General features: G+C 44.9%; 1 protein-coding gene across 4 annotated transcripts in view; it reads left to right on the top strand.

Annotated features, from left to right (window-relative positions):
* The window catches only part of DGKD (diacylglycerol kinase delta), a 140039-nt gene that overhangs the window by 28492 nt on the left and 92812 nt on the right, over nt 1-18735 (top strand). For all 4 annotated transcript variants that reach the window (XM_039912852.1, XM_029065293.2, XM_039912853.1 and 1 more), the window contains exon 2: nt 18220-18330. In XM_039912852.1, coding sequence (XP_039768786.1) covers nt 18220-18330 — 111 coding nt within the window. The remainder of the gene's footprint in view (nt 1-18219; nt 18331-18735) is intronic.

Here is an 18735-nt window from a genome sequence, read left to right as displayed (position 1 = left end):
CGTTTCTCGAGAGGAAAAGGATGTTGCTCTTTATATCCTCTCAATCAATAGTATTTACTGCGCACTTATTTATTGAGGGTTTGAGTGGAACGAAATGGGTGAGTGGGGTTGTAGCGGAAGAAGTGGGATGGATAAGAAGTAGAGAGTTTGCTGGTTGAGTGCCTTAAAACTCTCTTCCCCTCTTCAAAGCCCTACTGAGAGCTCACCTCCTCCAGGAGGCCTTCCCAGACTGAGCCCTCCCTTTCCCTCTCCTCCTCTTCCCCTCCCCATACCCCCTTCTCCCGCCCTCTGCTCTTCCCCCTTCCCCTCCCCACAGCACTGTGCATATTTGTACATATTATTTATTACTCCATTTTGTTAATGATGTGTATATATATCTATGATTTTGTTTATCTTGATGATAGACGCCCGACTACTTGTTTTGTTTTGTGGTCTGTCTCCCCCGTTTAGACTGTGAGCCCGTTGTTGGGCAGGGATTGTCTCTATCTGTTGCCGAATTGTACATTCCAACCACTTAGTACAGTGCTCTGCACATAGTAAGTGCTCAATAAATACAATTGAATGAATGAATGAATTAAAAGCAGTGGTTGGGAGTTTCTGTGGAAAAGAATGGGCAGCCAGTACAGGTTTTGGAGAAGTTGCGGGGCAGCTGTGTGCAGAACATTTTAGAAAAATGATCTGGGCAGCAGAGGGAAGTGTTGCCTGGGGAGGGGAAGGACTGGAGGCCAGAAGTCGAGGGAGGAGGCTGATACAGTAGTTGAGGCAGGATTTGCCTGACTACTTGTTTTGTTTTGTTGTCTCTCTCCCCGTTTTAGACCGTGAGCCCGTTGTTGGGCAGGGATTGTCTATCTGTTGCTGAATCGTACATTCCAAGCACTTAGTAGAGTGCTCTACACACAGTAAGCGCTCACTAATTACGATTGAATGAATGAATGAATGAATATAGAACACGTGCTTGGGCCAGTGTGTCAGCTGATAAGGTGAAGAGGATGGGGTGAATTCTGGAATTGTAATGGAGGAAAAACCAGCAGGATTTAGCCACAAGCTGATGATGGTGGCTGAAAAAGAGTGAGGAGTCAAAGATAATGCCCAGGGTATGGGTTAGAGAGATGGGCAGGTTGGCGGTGGTGTGAGCTGTGATAGGAATGGTAGATGAAGGAGAGGATTTGGAAAGGAAGATCAGTCGATCAACAGTATTTACCAAGAATTTACCATGTGCAGATCACTGTGCTAAGAGCTGGGGAGAGTAAAATACAGCGGAGCTGCTAGACACGATTCCTGCTCACAGAGAACTTCCAGACCAGAGGGGATGACTGACATTAAAATCAAATACAGGTGGATAGGCACTTATGTGCTGTGGGGGTGGGGTGAAAAATAAAAGTATTGTAAAGAAGGGAGGGCAAACGCGGAAGTGGTGCAGAAGGAAGGGTAAATAGGGGAAGTGAGGGCTTAGGGAAGGCCCCTTCAAGGAGATGTGACTATAGGAGCGTTTTGAAGGTGGGGAGAGTGGTGGTTTGTCAGATATGAAGGGGGAAGGGAGTTCCAGGACAGAGGGAGGCCGTGAGCAAGGGGTCGGTGGCAAGAAAGACGAGGTCTTGGTATAATGACGAGGTTGGCGTTACCGGAACGCGGCATGGTGGTTGGGCTGTAGTAGATCAGCGAGATGTAGTAGGAAGGGGCTAGCTGATTGAGGACTTAAAGCCAAAGGTCAGGAGTTTTTGGAAGAGGCAGGGGTAAATCAATCAATTAAAGGGATTGGGTGTTTATTGTGTGCAGAGCTCTGTACTAAGTGCTAAAGGGAAGTACAGTATAGCAGCGTTGGTAGATGCGTTCCCTGCCCACAGTGAGCTTACGATCGTGGCAGTTGTGCCAAACTTACAGGTGGTTTTTGAGGTGTGGGAGACATGGACTGAACTTTTTTTAGAATAATGATCCAGGCAGCAGAGAGCTCTGTACTAAGTGCTAAAGGGAAGTCCAGTATAGCAGAGTTGGTGGATGCGTCCCCTGCCCACAGTGAGCTTACGGGCGTGGCAGTTGTGCCAAACTTACAGATGGTTTTTGAGGCGTGGGAGACGTGGACTGAACTTTTTTTAGAATAATGATCCAGGCAGCAGAGTGAAGTGTGTACTGGAGAGGGGAGAGACAGGAGGCAGGGAGGTCAACCAGAAGGCTGATGCAGTAGTCAGCTTGGCTCAGTGAAGTAGCAGTTTGGCCTTCAAGACTGTGAACTCGTTGTGGTTAGGGATTATCTCTATTTGTTGATGAATTGCACTTTCCAAGCACTTAGTACAGTGCTCTGCACACAGTAAACGGTCAGGAAATACGATTGAATGAATGAATGGAGGAGGAATTGGATTCTAGAGATAGACACGTTGATGAGATGCTGGTGGGACATCCATGTAGAGATAATAATAATGATGTTATTCATTAAGCACTTATGTGCTAAGAGCTGGGGTAGGAAATGTGAGATTACAGAGAAGGAGAGAGGTCAAGTTTAGCCAGGTAAATTCGGGTCACCTACATAGAGGTATTTGTTGAAGCCTGAGAGTGGGTCGGATCTCAGCGGGAGTGGAGATTGAGAAGAAAACAATTCTCTCACTGGATCCATAAGATGACTCATTAGAGTGTTTAGGGAAGAAGACCCCGTTAGAATCGAGCCATGCATGGCTAAATGACATTTGCTCAGATGAAGAGCTTAGAAGGAGAGGATCTGGGTTTTAGAAATGTAACTTCCAAGAGACTGCTAATTCCAAATTCAAGAGAGTGCTGAAAATTTCATTTGGGGGAATAAACACAGAGTTTGGTGAGTGTCATCGAAGTAAATCCCCATTGAGTTAAACTCCCTCATTTGAACTTTTTGATAAAGTAGTTTAGCATTCAGAGGCGGGAAGGAAAGGAAATCCTGGAAGCAGCTCGTTTGTCTCTTCTCCCTTTCTCTACAAGCTGGCTTGGAGGGCTGATGCGCTTGATATAGGTCAAATAAAATCCACATTTCCCCAGAAGCCATATGGCATAAACATTGGCTTAACTAAGGGTATAAGGGTATAAGACTACTCATTTTTTAGGTGGCTTTCTGCCCTTTCTGTCTTGTCCAAATTGGGCTCGGTCCTTCTATTGGAAACTGCCCTGGTGTTCAGAGAGGTGGAGGAAAATGGCTGGAAGTTAGATATCTGCAGCATATCAGGAATTGTAAGAATCCTGGCTTCATAAGTGAATGCAAGATATGTGGTCATGTCTTGCTGCCGGAGGTTTTTGGATGCTCTACTGTAAAACAGCAGCAGATGTTAAGGGTTTACTACTCAGAAAAAAAAAGCGAAAGAAACCGCACCTACAAGTTCTTTCCTTCAAAATTTGTTTAAGCTTTCATGAGCTAGAGAGCTAACATAAAGCTTCATATTTGGATGAGGATACGATTCTCTGAAGAACATACACTTAGAAGAGATTAAAATTTGGGAAAACAATCGAGACAATGTAAACTCTATTCAACACACATAAGATGATTAAAAAGGTTGGTTTGATATAAATACTCATAAGTTGTTTTTATAATGGTATTTGTTAAGCATTTACTCTGTGCTGGGCACTGTACTAAGCGCTGGAGTAGATACAAGTTTGGACACAGTTGATGTCCCACGTGGGACTCACGGTGCCAATCCCCTTTTTAAGATGAGGTAACTGAGGTACAAAGATGTTAAGTGACTTGCCCAAAGTTGTATAGCAAGTTCTATAGCTTCCTTATTGCCCCTGGCTACAATTTACAGGCAGTGTTATGTACATTCTTATTGGTAGGAGGTTCTTTAGTTCAGCCTGGTGGGTAGAAGCAGAGAAGCAGCCTGGCTCAGTGGGAAAAGCATGGGCTTGGGAGTCAGAGGTCATGGGTTGTAATCCCAGCTCTGCCACTTGTCAACTGTATGACTTTAGGCAAGTCACTTAACTTCTCTGTGCCCGTTACCCCATCTGTAAAATGGGGGTTGACTGTGAGCGCCACGTGGGACAACCTGATCATCTTGTATCCCCCTCCAGAGCATAGAACAGTGCTTCGCACATAGTAAGTGCTTAACAAATGCCATCATTAATTAGTACCTTATTAATTATACCCATTATTAATCATATTTATTGAGCGTTCACAGTGTGCAAAGCACCATACTTTAGTTCAAGTGATGGTAGAGAGAGCACCTTGTAGAAAGAGTACATACTTTTGATAAGTGTTTACCGTGTGCCAAGGACCATGCAAAACTCTGGGGTAGTCAGATCAGTCAGGTAATCGTATTTATTGAGTGCTTACTGTGTCCAGAGCACTGTTCTAAGCACTTGGGATAATACAGTGCAACAATATACAGATAGATTCCCTGCCCATAATGAGGTTACAGTCCCTGTTTCTCACTAGGCTCATATCCAGAGGTTCCAACTTTTCCTCTGGAGCTTGTGGCTGAAAAGTAGTCATGGAGTTTAGGGGACTGGGTTGAGGAATGGGAGGGGAAAGACTTCAAAGAGTTGGTGGCCAGAAAGCCACCATTTTGACTTTTTCAGCCCTGAGTGGAAACACTGAAATGATTTCAGAGACCTGGGCTGAGCACGCCCGGGAGCCTAGCTCAAGGAGTTGTAGAGCAAAACGGCCCCGTTGCCCTGTGGAGGGGCCACCTCTGCTCAGATCCAAGCAGAAGATGCTGGGAAGGACTGGAGGCGGAGAGGACAGCGGGAAAGCTGATGCGGGAGTCGAGTTGGGTTGTTTTGGATGGAGGCATAGAGGCAGTTTGGATGGAGGAATGGGAAGATTCTGGAAAAGCTGAGGTCAAAGAACCAACAAGCTTTGGTGCCACAGCTGCATACGAGGGTTGAAAGAATAGATGATGTGGTTTCACACTTGTGAGAAGAGGAGGGAAGGTAATAATAATATTAATGTTGGTATTTTTCAGCACTTACTCTGTGCAGAGCACTGTTCTAAGCACTGGGGTAGATACAGGATAATCAGGTTGTCCCACGTGAGGCTCACAGTTAATCCCCATTTTACAGATGAGGGAACTGAGGCATAGAGAAGTTAAGTGACTTGCCCACAGTCACACAGCTGACAAGTGCAGAGCTGGGATTCGAACCCATGACCTCTGACTCCCAAGCCCGGACTCTTTCCACTGAGCCACGCTGCTTCTCCGGTAGGACAGCATAGCCCTAGTGGGAAGAACACAGTCCTGAGAATCCAAGGACCTGGGTTATAATCCAGGCTTTGCCATTTGCCTGCTGGGTGACCATGAGCAAGTCACTTCATTTCTCTGTGACTCGGCACCCTCATCTGTAAAATGGGGATTCAATACGTGTGGTCCCTCCTATTTAAACTGTGAAGCCACATGTGGGGCAGGGACTGTGTGTCCGACCTAATTTTCGTTATCTTCCCCAGAGCTTAACAAATGCAGTGCTTGGCATGTAAGTAAACATCTAACAAATAGCACAGTTATTATCATTACCATTATTATTAAGTGGAGAAGATATGAGAGGGAAGATGAGGAGTTCAGTTTTGGATGCTGAGTTGGAAGGGCTGTCAGGACATCCATGGGGAGTGTCCCGAAGGCAGGAGAAGGTGCAGGATTGCAGAGAAGGAGAGTGGTCAGGACTGGAAAGACAGATTCGGGAAGCAGTGGGAGTGGGTGGATGATCTTTCCGAGGGAGTGAGTCTAAATTGAGAATAATTGAGGGGAGCCCAGACCGAGCCTTGGGTGGTGTCTACAGTTGGAGAGGCATGCTAGATGGCTGGAGGAAGAATGGTAGGGAAGCAGCATGATGTACTGGATAGAGCACGGGCCTGGGAGTCAGAATGTCATGGGTTCTAATCCCTGCTCCACCACTTGCCCGCTGTGTGACCTTGGGCAAGTCACTTCACTTCTCTGGACCTCAGTTACCTCATCCGTTAAATGGGGATTCCTGTAAGCCTCATGAGGGACAGGGACTGTGTCCAATCTAATTTGCTTGTATCCACTCCAGCGCTTAGTACAGTGCCTGGCACATAAGTGCTAAACAAATACCATAATTATTATCATTATTATTATTATTCAAGTGACCGTGGGAGCAAGGCACTGTCCTAAATGCTTGAGAAGTACAAAACATGTCATGGCAACATTCCCTGCCCATGAGGAGCTTATACTCTAATGGGGGAGTTGGTGAGATTGGAAATGGTACAGTCATGATGAGATGTAGTGTGTGAGTAAATTGGAGTGTGGATGAGGTGGGACAGAAGGTCAGAGTTGAAAAGTGAAAACGAGGGGGCAAAAGGGGGCTGACCAGTACTGGAATAGCCACGTAGACAAAGAAAGGTGTCAGAGTCCCTCAAAAGAGTGGAGGAGGTGATGGAGGTGCTGTAGGTGACTGTAACTAGTATATGCTTAGAAAAAAAGAAGAGGCGTGGGGTGGAGTTATTAAGAGAAATGGAGTTTTAAAAGCAGCAGTGTTAAACAGGATGTGTCCCACCACAACTCTCTGGTCCTTCAGTCTGTGTAGAGATTTTTTTAAAAAACGCAACAAAATTGAGTTTCCCAAATTTGTATATATCCTTGCGACTTCATCACTGTAATCCTATCCCCAGCATCTATGTAAAAATGCATATTCATTCATATATTCCATTACTGTTTCACCCTGAAACATTTGTGTTACTGTTATAACTTGCCCCCACTATTTGTAAGTAATTTTTGTCTGCTTACCTCCCCCATCATGCTGTAAACTCTTTGAGAACAGGGAATATGTCTGGCTTCTGTTGTAATCTGCCAAGTATTTAGAACAGTGTGGTGCTCTCAGAAAGTGCTTGTTAATGTCTAATAATTGAATTGGTCCTGGTGTTGGGACTCAGGAGCACTTATCTCTCCACTTGGTTTCAAATTTCTTGGCGAGCAAATTTAGGTAATCTAGAAGGTGGAGGGTTTTTACTAAAGACAAATTTAATGGTGGTGTTTTGGATTAAAATAATAATTATGGTATTTGTTAAGCCCTTAATATATGCCAAGCACTGTTTTAAGCACTAGGGTAGAGACAAAGTAATCAGGTTGTCCCACCTGAGGCTCACAGTCCTAAACCCCATTTTACAGTTGAGGTAACTGAGGCACAGAGAAGCTGAGTGACTTGCCCAAAGTCACACAGCAGATAAGTGGCAGAGCCAAGATTAGAACTCAGGTCCTCTGACTCCGAAGCTCGGGCTCTTTCTACTAAGCCATGCTGCTTCTCACTAAGCCACGCTGCTTCTGGCCCATGTAGATTACAGTATCGATAGGTCTTTTACCTGAGAGCGATGACTGTCAGTTTAAAATTTTAATTATAATTGTCTTTGTAAAGAAAGGGCTTAAATTTGTGAAAAGTTGTGTGCTGGGAAGGTGAAAGAATACTGGGGCAAACTTTGTCACTGGTCCACAGGGGCCTCACAGCCTAGTAGTTGGAGTGGAGGTTACAGAGGAAGGACAGGCTCACTGGGATAGAGATATCAGGGAAAATTCAAGGAAAATAGTTTGCTGATAAGTACATTTTGGCTTGACCCCTTCTTTTGTTTCCCATTGTAGGATAGATTATTCTTGAGCCTGTAAGACTGTGAGTGTGAATTTAAAAAAATAAAGAAGAATTGTGGTATTTAAGTGTTTAACCCTCTACTAACCTCAGGGGTAGATGCCAGAAAATCAGGTTGGGCACAGTCCCAGGCCCACGTGGGGCTCACAGGAGGGAGAACAGGTATTGAGTCCTCATTTTACAGATGACAGAAATACTTCTTTTTAATTTTTCAGCAACTTAGAGAAATCTGCTTAGTTTTTCACGACTTCTTTGACTACTTAAGTTTCTACGGGATTATACACTTTCTGCAATCATAAGCTCATCTCTGCCGCCTGGACTGTAAGCTCGTTGTGGGCAGGGAGTGCGTCGTATTGTACTCTCCCAAGCACTTAGGACAGTGCTCTGCACACAGGAAGCACTCGTAAATACAATTGATGATGGTGATTTTATGCTTTTAGTTTTTTCTCCCATTAAGAAGACAAAGAAGCCAACAACAATGGGGAAAAAAATGGGAAATACATGTAGTGGCCCTTATGCTGCTGTGCATTTTAAACTTAGATGGTGAGGTAGTAGACACCTGCATTAGCGTCGCACATTTTAGCTGAAGGCCGGCAGGTTTGTGGTTCCAAGAGACTGAAATAGAAAAGCTTCCCTTGCTACGTTTTGGCTCTCCAATCCCTATTATTCCTCTCATGGTATTCCTGCCCTTCCTTTCTAGGGTTGTTTTCCGATCAGCGAGGGGGCCCCCCCCCCCCCCCACCCCACAGGGCTGCCCGGAGCGTGGTTGGGAGGGCGTGCCTGGTAGTGCATGGAAGGATGTTGCTGTTGGATTAGCTTGTTAACCCCTGGCCTTTTGACCTTCTGCCGCACTGGTGGATGCTTTAATTAGTCTGCTCCGTTATTCCGAGCCTATTCTCTTCATTCAGCGTGGCGCTCTTTAACCGCTTTTTTGTGCGTGTTTGTAAATGTGGTAAATCCCACATTTACCCACCCAAGAGACTAATTGCACCAAGATAGGATGTTATATTTGGTTTTGCCATGCCTCTTAAAGAGGAACTGCAGCACCCTCATCAAGGTTCATATCTGATCCTAACCTGCCATCTGGAAATCAGTTTCATTAACGTTCCAGTGTAAATCTAAGAATAATAGCACTTCCCATTTTAGGCCGGGCTCTCGAAGGGCTTAAAGTTGGCCTGGGAAGAATGACCACTCTCTGACCAAATTATGTAAATTGATAGAAGGCATTATTTTAGGATTTGCGGAGTGCTTTCTTTGGGCATAGCACTGGCAACATTAAAAAATGTAGTCTGAAGTCCCTGACCACAGGAAGCTTACTAACTAGCTGGAAGACAGACGTAGAAAAATAACCAAGTTTAAACTCAAGCCTGTATTCTCCCCTCTCGGTTCAGAAACAGCAGTAATAATAATGATAACAATAATAATGATGGTATTTGTTAAATTCTTACTGTATGTCAGGCATTGTACTGAGTGCTGGGTTAGATACAAGATAACCAGGTTGGACAGAGTCCCCGTCCTTCATGGGGTTCACATTTTACGGATGTGAAATCTGCTTCTCAAAGTCCCTCTATTCCCTAGTTCCAGGGTGTCCAGAACCATCTATCACAAACAGGAGCCTGAGTATGTGGGTGGGTCTGAGTGTGTGACCGTGGTGAGGGAGCAAAAAATGGACGGGAAAAACGTAAAATGAAAGGGAAACTAGTTAGATGGCAGGGTTTTGAACCACGCTTCTTGCACCATCAGGACTGGGCTGATCAGGGAATGGTGAGCAGGGCCCCAACTCCCAGAAACGCGCCCACCACCCCAGCAACCAAGCCCACACCTCCGTAGGGGTGTGCAGTGGATGGGCTGGGAGCTTTACTTATGTTTTGAATGTGGGAACTTTGCAGCGTGGCCTAGTGGAGAGAACACGGGCCTGGAAGTCAGAAGGACCTGGGTTCTGATCCCGGCTCCGCCAGTTGTCTGCTGCGTGAGCTCGGGCAAGTTGCGTGACTTCTCTGGGCCTCAGTTACCTCATCTGTAAAATGGGGATCAAGACTGGAAGCCCCATGTGGGACTGTGTCCAACTTGATTACCTTGTATCTACCCCAGTACTTAGTACTGAGCCTGGCACATCGTAACCACTCAACAAATACCATAAGAAAAGTAGGGGAGGTTGGGGGTCTGGTAGTTTGGTAGCTCTGAAGCCCTAAGTAATTTATCTCCTATTGAACACGGCAATACTATTATTATTATTATCAAATACCATCGAGTTGTTGCCGATTCATAGCGACTCTATGGATATAGTTTCTCCAGAACGTCTTATCTTCTGCCATAATCCATAACCTTGCTAATGGTCCTTCCGCTATCGTTGTTATGGTTTCTATCCATCTAACTGCTGGTCTGCCTCTTCCACATTTTTCCTAGTATTAGTGTCTTCTCCAGAGAATCAGTCCTCCTGATGATGTGTCCAAAATATGCTAATCTAAACTAAAAGACCACATTGACTTAATTTGCCCCAAAACCTGTTTGTTTTTTGGGCAGTCCATGGTATTCGTAAAAACCTGTAACAACGTCATATTTCAAAAGAATCGATGCTCTTTCTATCCTGTTCTTTCACTGCCCAGCTTTTGGATCCGTACATTGTCATCGGAAGCACCACAGAATTGACAGTTTTCATTTTTGCGGCACTTGTTACAACAGCACGTTTCACAATTTTTTTTCCAGGCTCTTCATAGCAGATCTTCCTAACAATCTTCGGTGTACTTCGTGACTACTCGTTCCTTTATTATTGATTATCGATCCCAGGAGAGAAAAATTGTCAACTATTTCAATCTTCTCTCCAACTGCTATAAATATGTTAAAACTTCCAGTTGTCATAATCTTTGTTTTCTTGACATTCAAATGCAGACCCATCTTTTACTTGTAATAATAAGCCCTGTAACACTGCTGGGGAAAAATCTGATCAAACCCCTGCAGAATTCAACTGGTAACTATGCTTTCCAGGGCCTCAAAGCTATCAACACTGAAAAGTCCTCCAGGGAGCCTCTTAACCCTGTGTGGGTACTTCCTTTGAAGTATGGGCAGTTTGCCATTGCCTTTTGGGCACGTCCCCTCCTGGCTCAAGTGTCGACCAGTGCTTAAGTGCCCTTAAATTAGGGTAGGAAGTCAGAGCCCCAGTTGCCTAGGTTAGAATATTGGCCGAAATTTCATATGTAGTAGGAGTAGTATTGGATGCCTTCTTGGTGCTAGGCACTGTACTAAACACTTGGGAAGCAAAAAACAAATGAGCGACGTGTTCACTGTTATTTGAATTGATGTCTGTCTCCCCTCCATAGACTGTAAACTCGTTGTGAGCAGGGAATGTGTGTTTTTATTGTTGTATTGTACTTTCCCAAGCGCCTAATACAGTACTCTGCACCTAAGCGCTCAATAAGTATTATTCAATAAGTATTATTCAATAATTATTCAATATTATTATTATTATTCAATAAGTATTATTGAATGAATGAATGAAGAGACTTACACTCCATCAGGGGAGGCAATTATAGAAATACAAGTAGAGTAATTAAGATAAATGAATAGATGTGTGAGTGAATGAAGCACTGAAGGTGCTGGTGATAAAGTGGCTCAGGAGTTTATACAACTTAGGGTGTTGGGCATACGCAGCGTGGCTAAGTGGAAAGAGCATGGGCTTTGGAGTCAGGGCTCATGAGTTCGAATCCCAGCTCTGCCACTTGTCGGCTGTGTGACTGTGGGCAAGTCACTTAACTTCTCTGTGCCTCAGTTCCCTCATCTGTAAAATGGGGATGAAGACTGTGAGCCCCACGTGGGACAACCTGATTCCCCTGTGTCTACCCCAGCGCTTAGAACGGTGCTCGGCACATAGTAAGCGCTTAACAAATACCAACATTATTATTATTATTATTATTATATTGAAGCAGCGTGGACTAGTGAAAAAAACAGACCTGGGAATCAGGGGACTTGGGTTCTAATCTTGGTTCTTCCATTTGGCTGCTCTGTGATCTTGGGGAAGTTGCTGAATTCTGTGCCCCAGTTTCCTCATCTGAAAAATGGGAATAAAATGCCTGTTCTTCCTCCCTTTCCCTTAAACTGTGAACCCCATGTGTGACAGGGACTGTGCCCAATCTGGTTTTCTCTTATCTACCCCAGCACTTGCTACTTAGTAAGTACTTAAATACCACCATTATTATTTTTACTATTGTTACCATTATTATTATCATCATCGATAGGTGTATATATGCAGTTTTGAAGTTTCTGTTCTCCCCAGTCATGGGCTGAGAAGAGTCATCAGCTTCATAGCAGTGATGGTTGGGAGTTCAATTCTCTTTTCCCAACAGTTAATGCTAAAAAGGGTTAAACCAGCTCTCAGTTTCTGTATGTGATCCTGCTTGGCCCTGTCAAAGAGAACAAACTCTATTAGTCAGGGCATAAATAGCGCTGTTCTTACGGGAAAGAAAAAGTAGAGTGAAAGGGAGGGGGTCCCAACAGTTTGCCCGCCTATTTGACTAAATAAGGTGCAGAGCCTTTTCCATCCTTTTTCTCTTTACGGATTGGCTGTGAGCCCCCTGTCATTCAGCAGCTGAAGAAGAGTCACTTAATGGAGTTTCTTTGCCGTTGAGCTGAAATTAAAGGAACCTAGAAGCAGCGTGGCTTGATGTAAAGAGCATGAGCTTGGGAGTCAAAGGATGTGGGTTCTAATCCTGCTCCGCTGCTTACCCATTTGTGTGACCTTGGGCAAGCCGCTTAACTTCTCTGTGCCTCAGTTATCTCATCTGTAAAATGGGGATTAAGACTGTGAGCTTATCATTAGCATTCACCACCTCAGCCTGGGATCTAAGCCTGGGATTTCATTTGAGTTCATTCAGATGAGTGTTTGTGGCAACACATCTTTCCTATACCTGATTATATCCTACTTTGCCCGGATCTTAGTTCACCAACCTACTCTAGGTTATGATGGGGAATTAGAGTGGTCGTTTCAAAGTGGCTCGCCTATTCCAGTGTATCTTCAGTGGTACTCCGTTTTCCAGCAAGCTTCACAGATTTCCTAGATTAGTGTTACCAGTCTCTGCTTTGATCCTCTCATATTCGGAGAGGTTGATGTTTCAAGTGGATTCTGTTTAGAATTTCTTTAAAAAGGTTTTGACCCTGTTGGGGTTTAGGGTTGGGTTTTTTTTTGGTGGGGGGGTATGTCCATTATAGGACTCTGGGTTATAAAATCATTTATAGCCACTCCTTGTCATATTTTTACTCTTTGATTTTGGTAATTTGTCCAGAAATGAATCTTTCCTCCGACCCCGTGAGACAGTTAGTTGGGTGGCCTTTCCAGGGAAGGTAGAAGAAACTGACAACCAGAGAGTCGAGAATCGAGCCAGCCTTAGAATTTGAATCTTCAGGCATCTGGTTCTCTGCTTAGTGTGGTGTGCTCCTTAGCCTCTCACAAGCAAAGAGTGTTTACTTTTGGTAAATGAAATTCCCAGGCAGCCAAATTGAAATAAAGCCGTGGATTTATTTATTTATTTTTGAAAGCAGCCCTAGCTCACCCCGTTCATTGTTTTTAACCGTTGCTTGTTCAGAAACAGACTGAGGTCCTCCTTCAGTAAACTGAGAATCACTGGCTTGGTGTGTTAAAGGAGCAGTGGTCAGAGAGAGAAGAAAAAGCAGTTTCTGAGAAAGCTTCAAAGAAGTATTACTCTTTATCTTATCCCCAGCCCTTTCCGCTGAAAACCCACCAGAGTCTTTTCTGAGCTGTGTCTTGGTCTATAAATAGAAAAGCAGCTCTCGTGCCGTGATGGGCAGCCTTAGACCGGAGGCTCTCATCCGCTCGCCGAAAGCTGTGTAATATGTGTGTTAGAGAGAGAGAAAGCAAGAGAGAGAGAGAGACAGAGACCAATTGAGACCCAGAAAGGACTAGTGTGGGTGGTGGTTGTTTTTTAAATTTTGCTGCCCTTCTTATGTCTGATACACATAGCTGCGAGACAAAGATCAGCGAATGGCGAATGCCATAACTGTTTTTTCCTTCCCGGAGGTGTGATGTAACCTACTGTGCTATTTTTTGGTTTTGCTTTTTTAAGAATTTTGCTTTAAATGGAGATGGAAGAGTATGCTCCCCCTGCAGAGGTGAGTGAGCCCTGCAGAGGTAAGGAGAAACCTGACTGGAAGGAGAGGGAACAACATATCCAGAAGTGGCCCCGGAGGGAAGGGGAGAGGGATCGAATGGGGGCCACTCTCTGGACCCGAAATCGGCTCGGGTGGATTTGCAGTTTTCTGGGGGGCATAGGGACCTTCGGACTTGAAGATGTCGCTGCTGCAGCTGCTGGTGGCGGTGGCGGCGGCGGTGTTGCAGTGTGGCCGAGAAGTCTGATGCGGGATTTGCAATCTCCCCCACACCGGGTACTTGTCAGCTCGGCTGTTTGGTTTGTGGCTCTAGATCCTGTTCGGGTTTCTACAGGGAGAGATTGGAGTTTGAAATCAGAATTTCCTGTCCGTTTGGGGGAGAACCTTAGCCCGTTTATGACCATCTCCATCCACATTGCAAACGGCATTCGAAAGGCAACAAGTTTCTATTCGGATTTGGCATCTCCAGATTGCCCATCTTCTGTCCGACTTCTCCTTTCCAAGAGCTTAGTACAGTGCTGTGCACACAGTAAGCGCTCAGTAAATACGATTGAATGAATGAATGTCCACATTGAAAATTCCTGTCCTCGTTTATCCTCGTGGCTCTTTATTACTTTGGAAAGTGGGTGGGTGCCTCCTTCCAAAATAGGGGTGGGAGCAGAAGGGGCAAGTAAGGAAAAGTGTCTCAGCCCACGAGATGCGTGAGGACGTTAGACTCCTCTGGTCTCTACCTCTAAGAATTTTGCTGCAGCCATAAATAGCACTGCTTCTCCACGTCCCTAACGCTGAAGTTTTTCATGCCGCACTTCTCCCAGCAGGTGAGTGAGGTTTGGATGGTACTCTGACCAAGTCAGCATATGTTCAGGTTTTCAGCCTTTTGAGGTTAAGGGAGCCGATAGTATTATCATTCAGTCCATCACTGGTGTTGTTTGAGTGCTTACCCTGTGCAGAGCGCTGTACTAAGCACTTGGGAGAACACAGTACAGTGGAATTGGTAGACACACAATCTCTGACACAAGGGGCTTATAGTCTAGAGGGAACCTCTTATTCCAGAAGATATTTTAACATCCAAGAAACCGGCATTGTGGACATAACCTAAATCTATTCTTCTCCTTCTCCTCCTTCCTCCTCCTCCCCCTTCTTACTGTGTGCCAAACACTGAACTAAGCACTGAGGTGGCAACAAGATAATCAGGTTGGATGCAGCCCATATCCCACAAGGGACACTCAATATGAATCCCCATTTTATAGATAAAGAAACTGAGGGACAGATCAGATAAATGACTTGCCCAAGGTCACACAGTAGATAAGTGGCAGAGCTGGGATTAAAACCCCGGTTCTCTGACGAGATGCCTGGGCATGAAGATGTCCGTCTCCCCCCTCTAGACTGTAAGCGCCTAGTAGGTAGGGAATGGATCTGCCAACTCTGTTGTATTATACTCTCCCAAGGGCTTTAGTATAGAGCTCTACACATGGTAAGCACTTAATAAATACCACTGATGATGATGATGAAGAGTCATTTCTTTTTATTCAGTGTGGGGAATCTCCAAGCGTGGAGTCGGAAACCAAGCACCCTCATTCGGGTGTGTCCTTGTGAAATGGGATCCCATCCCACGTTGGTCACGTTGGTTTTCTCTTTCCCACAGCACATTCCTTGTAACTGCTGGCACCTGGGCATTTTTGAAAACAGCTTCTTTGAAGTTTCTAGCAATGCAGAGTAAATATGATTAAATGATTAAACCACGCATCATTTACAGCCCCCAAAACAGTCCTTGAATGGAGTGCTTACTTACAATTGCATCCAGCTTCTGGACAATAAGTCTCTTTCCAACATGAGCATTTCCGGTGGGATTTTTTTGGTTTGTGTGTTTTTGTTTTTTAAAACGTACATGGCTGTAGCGTATTTGTGTTTCCATAATGAGAGCCAGGTTGTGTCTTGGTAGATACTTTTCATTCACGAGATCTGTACCAGTCCCCCTGGAGGCTTTGAATTGTTTGTTGGTTGTTGTGTTTTGGGTTTTTTTAATCATTTCTTGCAATCCAAGATTAGAGAACAGTTCCTTGTGCAGCAGTCAGGGAGGGAACACCACAGCTCCTCTGGAGAATGTGTTGCTCAAAAAAAAAAGGCACCAACCTGCTGTTCTAATAGAGAAGCCTCATGGGCAAAGAAATGAGTGGAGTTGGGGCTTCAGCCCTAAAGTATCCATCCTTTCGTATTTAATGAGAGCTATTTGTATTTAATGCTTACTCTAAACTGGGATTACTGGATTTATGGGATGAAATGAACTGAAGTGAATGTGGTCTAAATATATCTGTGGCTATATGCAGTGTATATATAGCATAAATATGCATCGCATGTGAATGAACGTATGGGATGTGTGTGTGTGTGTATCAGCCCAGGTCTGGAGCATCGAACGAATCCCAGAGCAATGTACGTAGACAGTTTTGGCACTACAGTCCTGGGAAATGGCAACCAGCCAGAGAACACGGAGACAGGGCCAAGAATAGCTGAAAAATACCAAATGCTGAAGTTGGAGGCTCTTTTTGCCTCACTTGTGCGCTCAGCTGCTTCTTTCTCCAGTCCTGCAAACTCTCATTTTACCTCTTGGACTATTCTATCTGTCTTAGTGGCTTAGTGGGAAGAACACAGAGTCAGAGGACGTGGGTTCTAATCCCGGTTCCGCTACTTATCTGCTGTGTGACCTCGGGCAAGGCACTTCTCTGTGCCTCAGTTGCCTCATCTGTAAAATGGGGATTAAAAGCGTGAGCCCCACTGGGTCAACCTGATTACCCTGTATCTACCCCAGTGCTTAGAACAGTGCTTGGCACATAGTAGGCTCTTAACAAATACCATAATTATTATTATTATTATTATCCCTGGAATCACCTAGGATGTCTGTTGTGTCCTCTGTTTTGTACTTCTAGGTGGATAAGGCCAAAGGGTTGAGAAGCAGTGTGGTCAAGGGGATAGAACATGAGTGTGGCAGTCAGAAGGACCTGGATTCTAATCCCAATTCCACCATTTGTCTGCTGGGTGATCTTGAGCAAGTCACTTCACTTCTCTGTGCCTCAGTTACCTCATCTGTAAAGTGGGGATAAAGACTGTGAGCCCCATGTGGGACTGGACCATGTCCAATCTGATTAGCTTGTTTCTACCCCCACATTTAGTATAGTGGCACATAGTAACTGCATAATAAAAACCATAAAAAAGGATGGAGGCAGGGGGCAGTTAGGTTAAACAGAACCAAAATCTAACCGCATTTGTTGGGTTTGTTGGTGCTAGAGGGTTACCATACCTGGGGAAGGTCACCTGGATACAGCTTAGATTTTTATCCTACCTTTTTTTTAATATGTATTCATTATCCCAGACAAGCAATAAGACTATCACTGAAACAGCCGTGGGGTTACGTATCCCTTCACACCAAATCTCTTTGTCCTTGATGACTAGTCCAAATCTGGAAAGTGAACATGAGAAATGTTTTTAGGACTCGGTAGAACCCAGGACAAACTCCTGTCAGTCTGTGGGGGCTAACTTTAACTGGTTTAAAAGGGACAAACAGCCAGGCTTGTGCTAGAGCAGGCAGTCTTACGGCCCTCCGCCTCCCCATTTAGGGCCTCCAAAGAGCAGCCGCCTCTTTGTTGCACATGCCTCGTAGGTACTTCTAATGCTAACCTGCTCACTGTACCTCCATCTTGCCTATCTCGCCCAGGACCCCTCGCCCACCTCCTGCCTCTGGCCTGGAATGCCCTCCCTCCTCAAATCCAACAGACAATTACTCTCCCCCACTTCAAATCCTTATTGAAGGCCCATCTCCTCCAAGAGGCCTTCCCTGACTAAGCCCTCCTTTCCTCTTCTCCCACTCCCTTCTGTGTCTCCCTGACTTGCTCAACCCCTCTTCCAGCCCCACAGCACTTAGGTACATGTTTATAATTTATTTAAAGAGAAGCAGTGTGGCTTAGTGGAAAGAGCACGGGCTTGAGAGTCAGAGGTTGTGGGATCTAATCCCGCCTCTGCCACTTGTCAGTTGTGTGACTTGGGGCAAGTCACTTAACTTCTCTGTGCCTCAGTTCCCTCATCTGTAAAATGGGGATGAAGCCTTTGAGCACCCCCATGGGACAACTTGATGACCTTGTATCTACCCCAGTGCTTAGAACAGTGCTTGGCACATAGTAAGCACTAAACAAATACCACCATCATTATTATTATTAATGTGGGTCTCCCCCTCTAGACTGTAGGCTCGTTGTGGGCAGGGAATGTGTCTGTTTATTATTTTGTACTCACCCAAGCACATACTACAGTGCTCTGCACACCATAAGCACTCAACAAATACAATTGAATGAATGAATACTCTGCCAGGGTCGGTGGCCCAGACCGCTTTCCTCCCAGACCAGCTCGTGCAGTCCGGCGCTGGGCCGGGCCAGATATTTTTGGCCCATGAATTACTCGGATTTTCGCTGAGCTAAATATGTCTTATTCGCTTTTTGTTCTTTTCAGCTGTGTGTGTTTAAGGAGAGGAATTAAAGAAATAGATGGTTAAAAAAAAATTGCACCTGTTTTCTCTGATTTCAGACTATCATAAAAGAGGGGATGCTAATGAAACAGACCAGTTCATTCCAGCGCTGGAAAAGAAGATACTTCAAACTACGTGGACGCACGCTATACTATGCAAAAACTGCCAAGGTAAATCAATTGGATAGTATTTATTATTAAGTGCTTACTCTTTCCAGAGCACAGTACCGGGAGGTTACACTTGGGAGGGTATAAGAGAGTTAATAAGCATGTTAGGTGACTCAAGCAGTTTATAAAGTGGCAGGGGAGATAAGCACTAAAATAAATTTAGGTAAGAGGAAGCAATAGGTATGTGCCTCAGAGTGGTATGAGTCCTCAAGTGCTTAGGTAATGTGGAAGGGTTGAAGTGGCAGTTGTGGGGGAGATAGGTTTGGGAAGAAGAGAGATTTATGAGAAAAGACATCGTGGAGGATATTTGATTTCAGAAGGACCCTGAGGTTAGAACGGTCATCAGCTGGATGTGAAGAAGGAGGGAGCCCCAGGCAGGATAGAGAGTGTGAGCTAGAGTCCACAGGG

Source organism: Ornithorhynchus anatinus, chromosome 1, assembly GCF_004115215.2.
Source record: "Ornithorhynchus anatinus isolate Pmale09 chromosome 1, mOrnAna1.pri.v4, whole genome shotgun sequence".
NCBI lineage: Eukaryota > Metazoa > Chordata > Mammalia > Monotremata > Ornithorhynchidae > Ornithorhynchus > Ornithorhynchus anatinus.
This window is presented reverse-complemented; position numbering and strand designations above follow the sequence as displayed.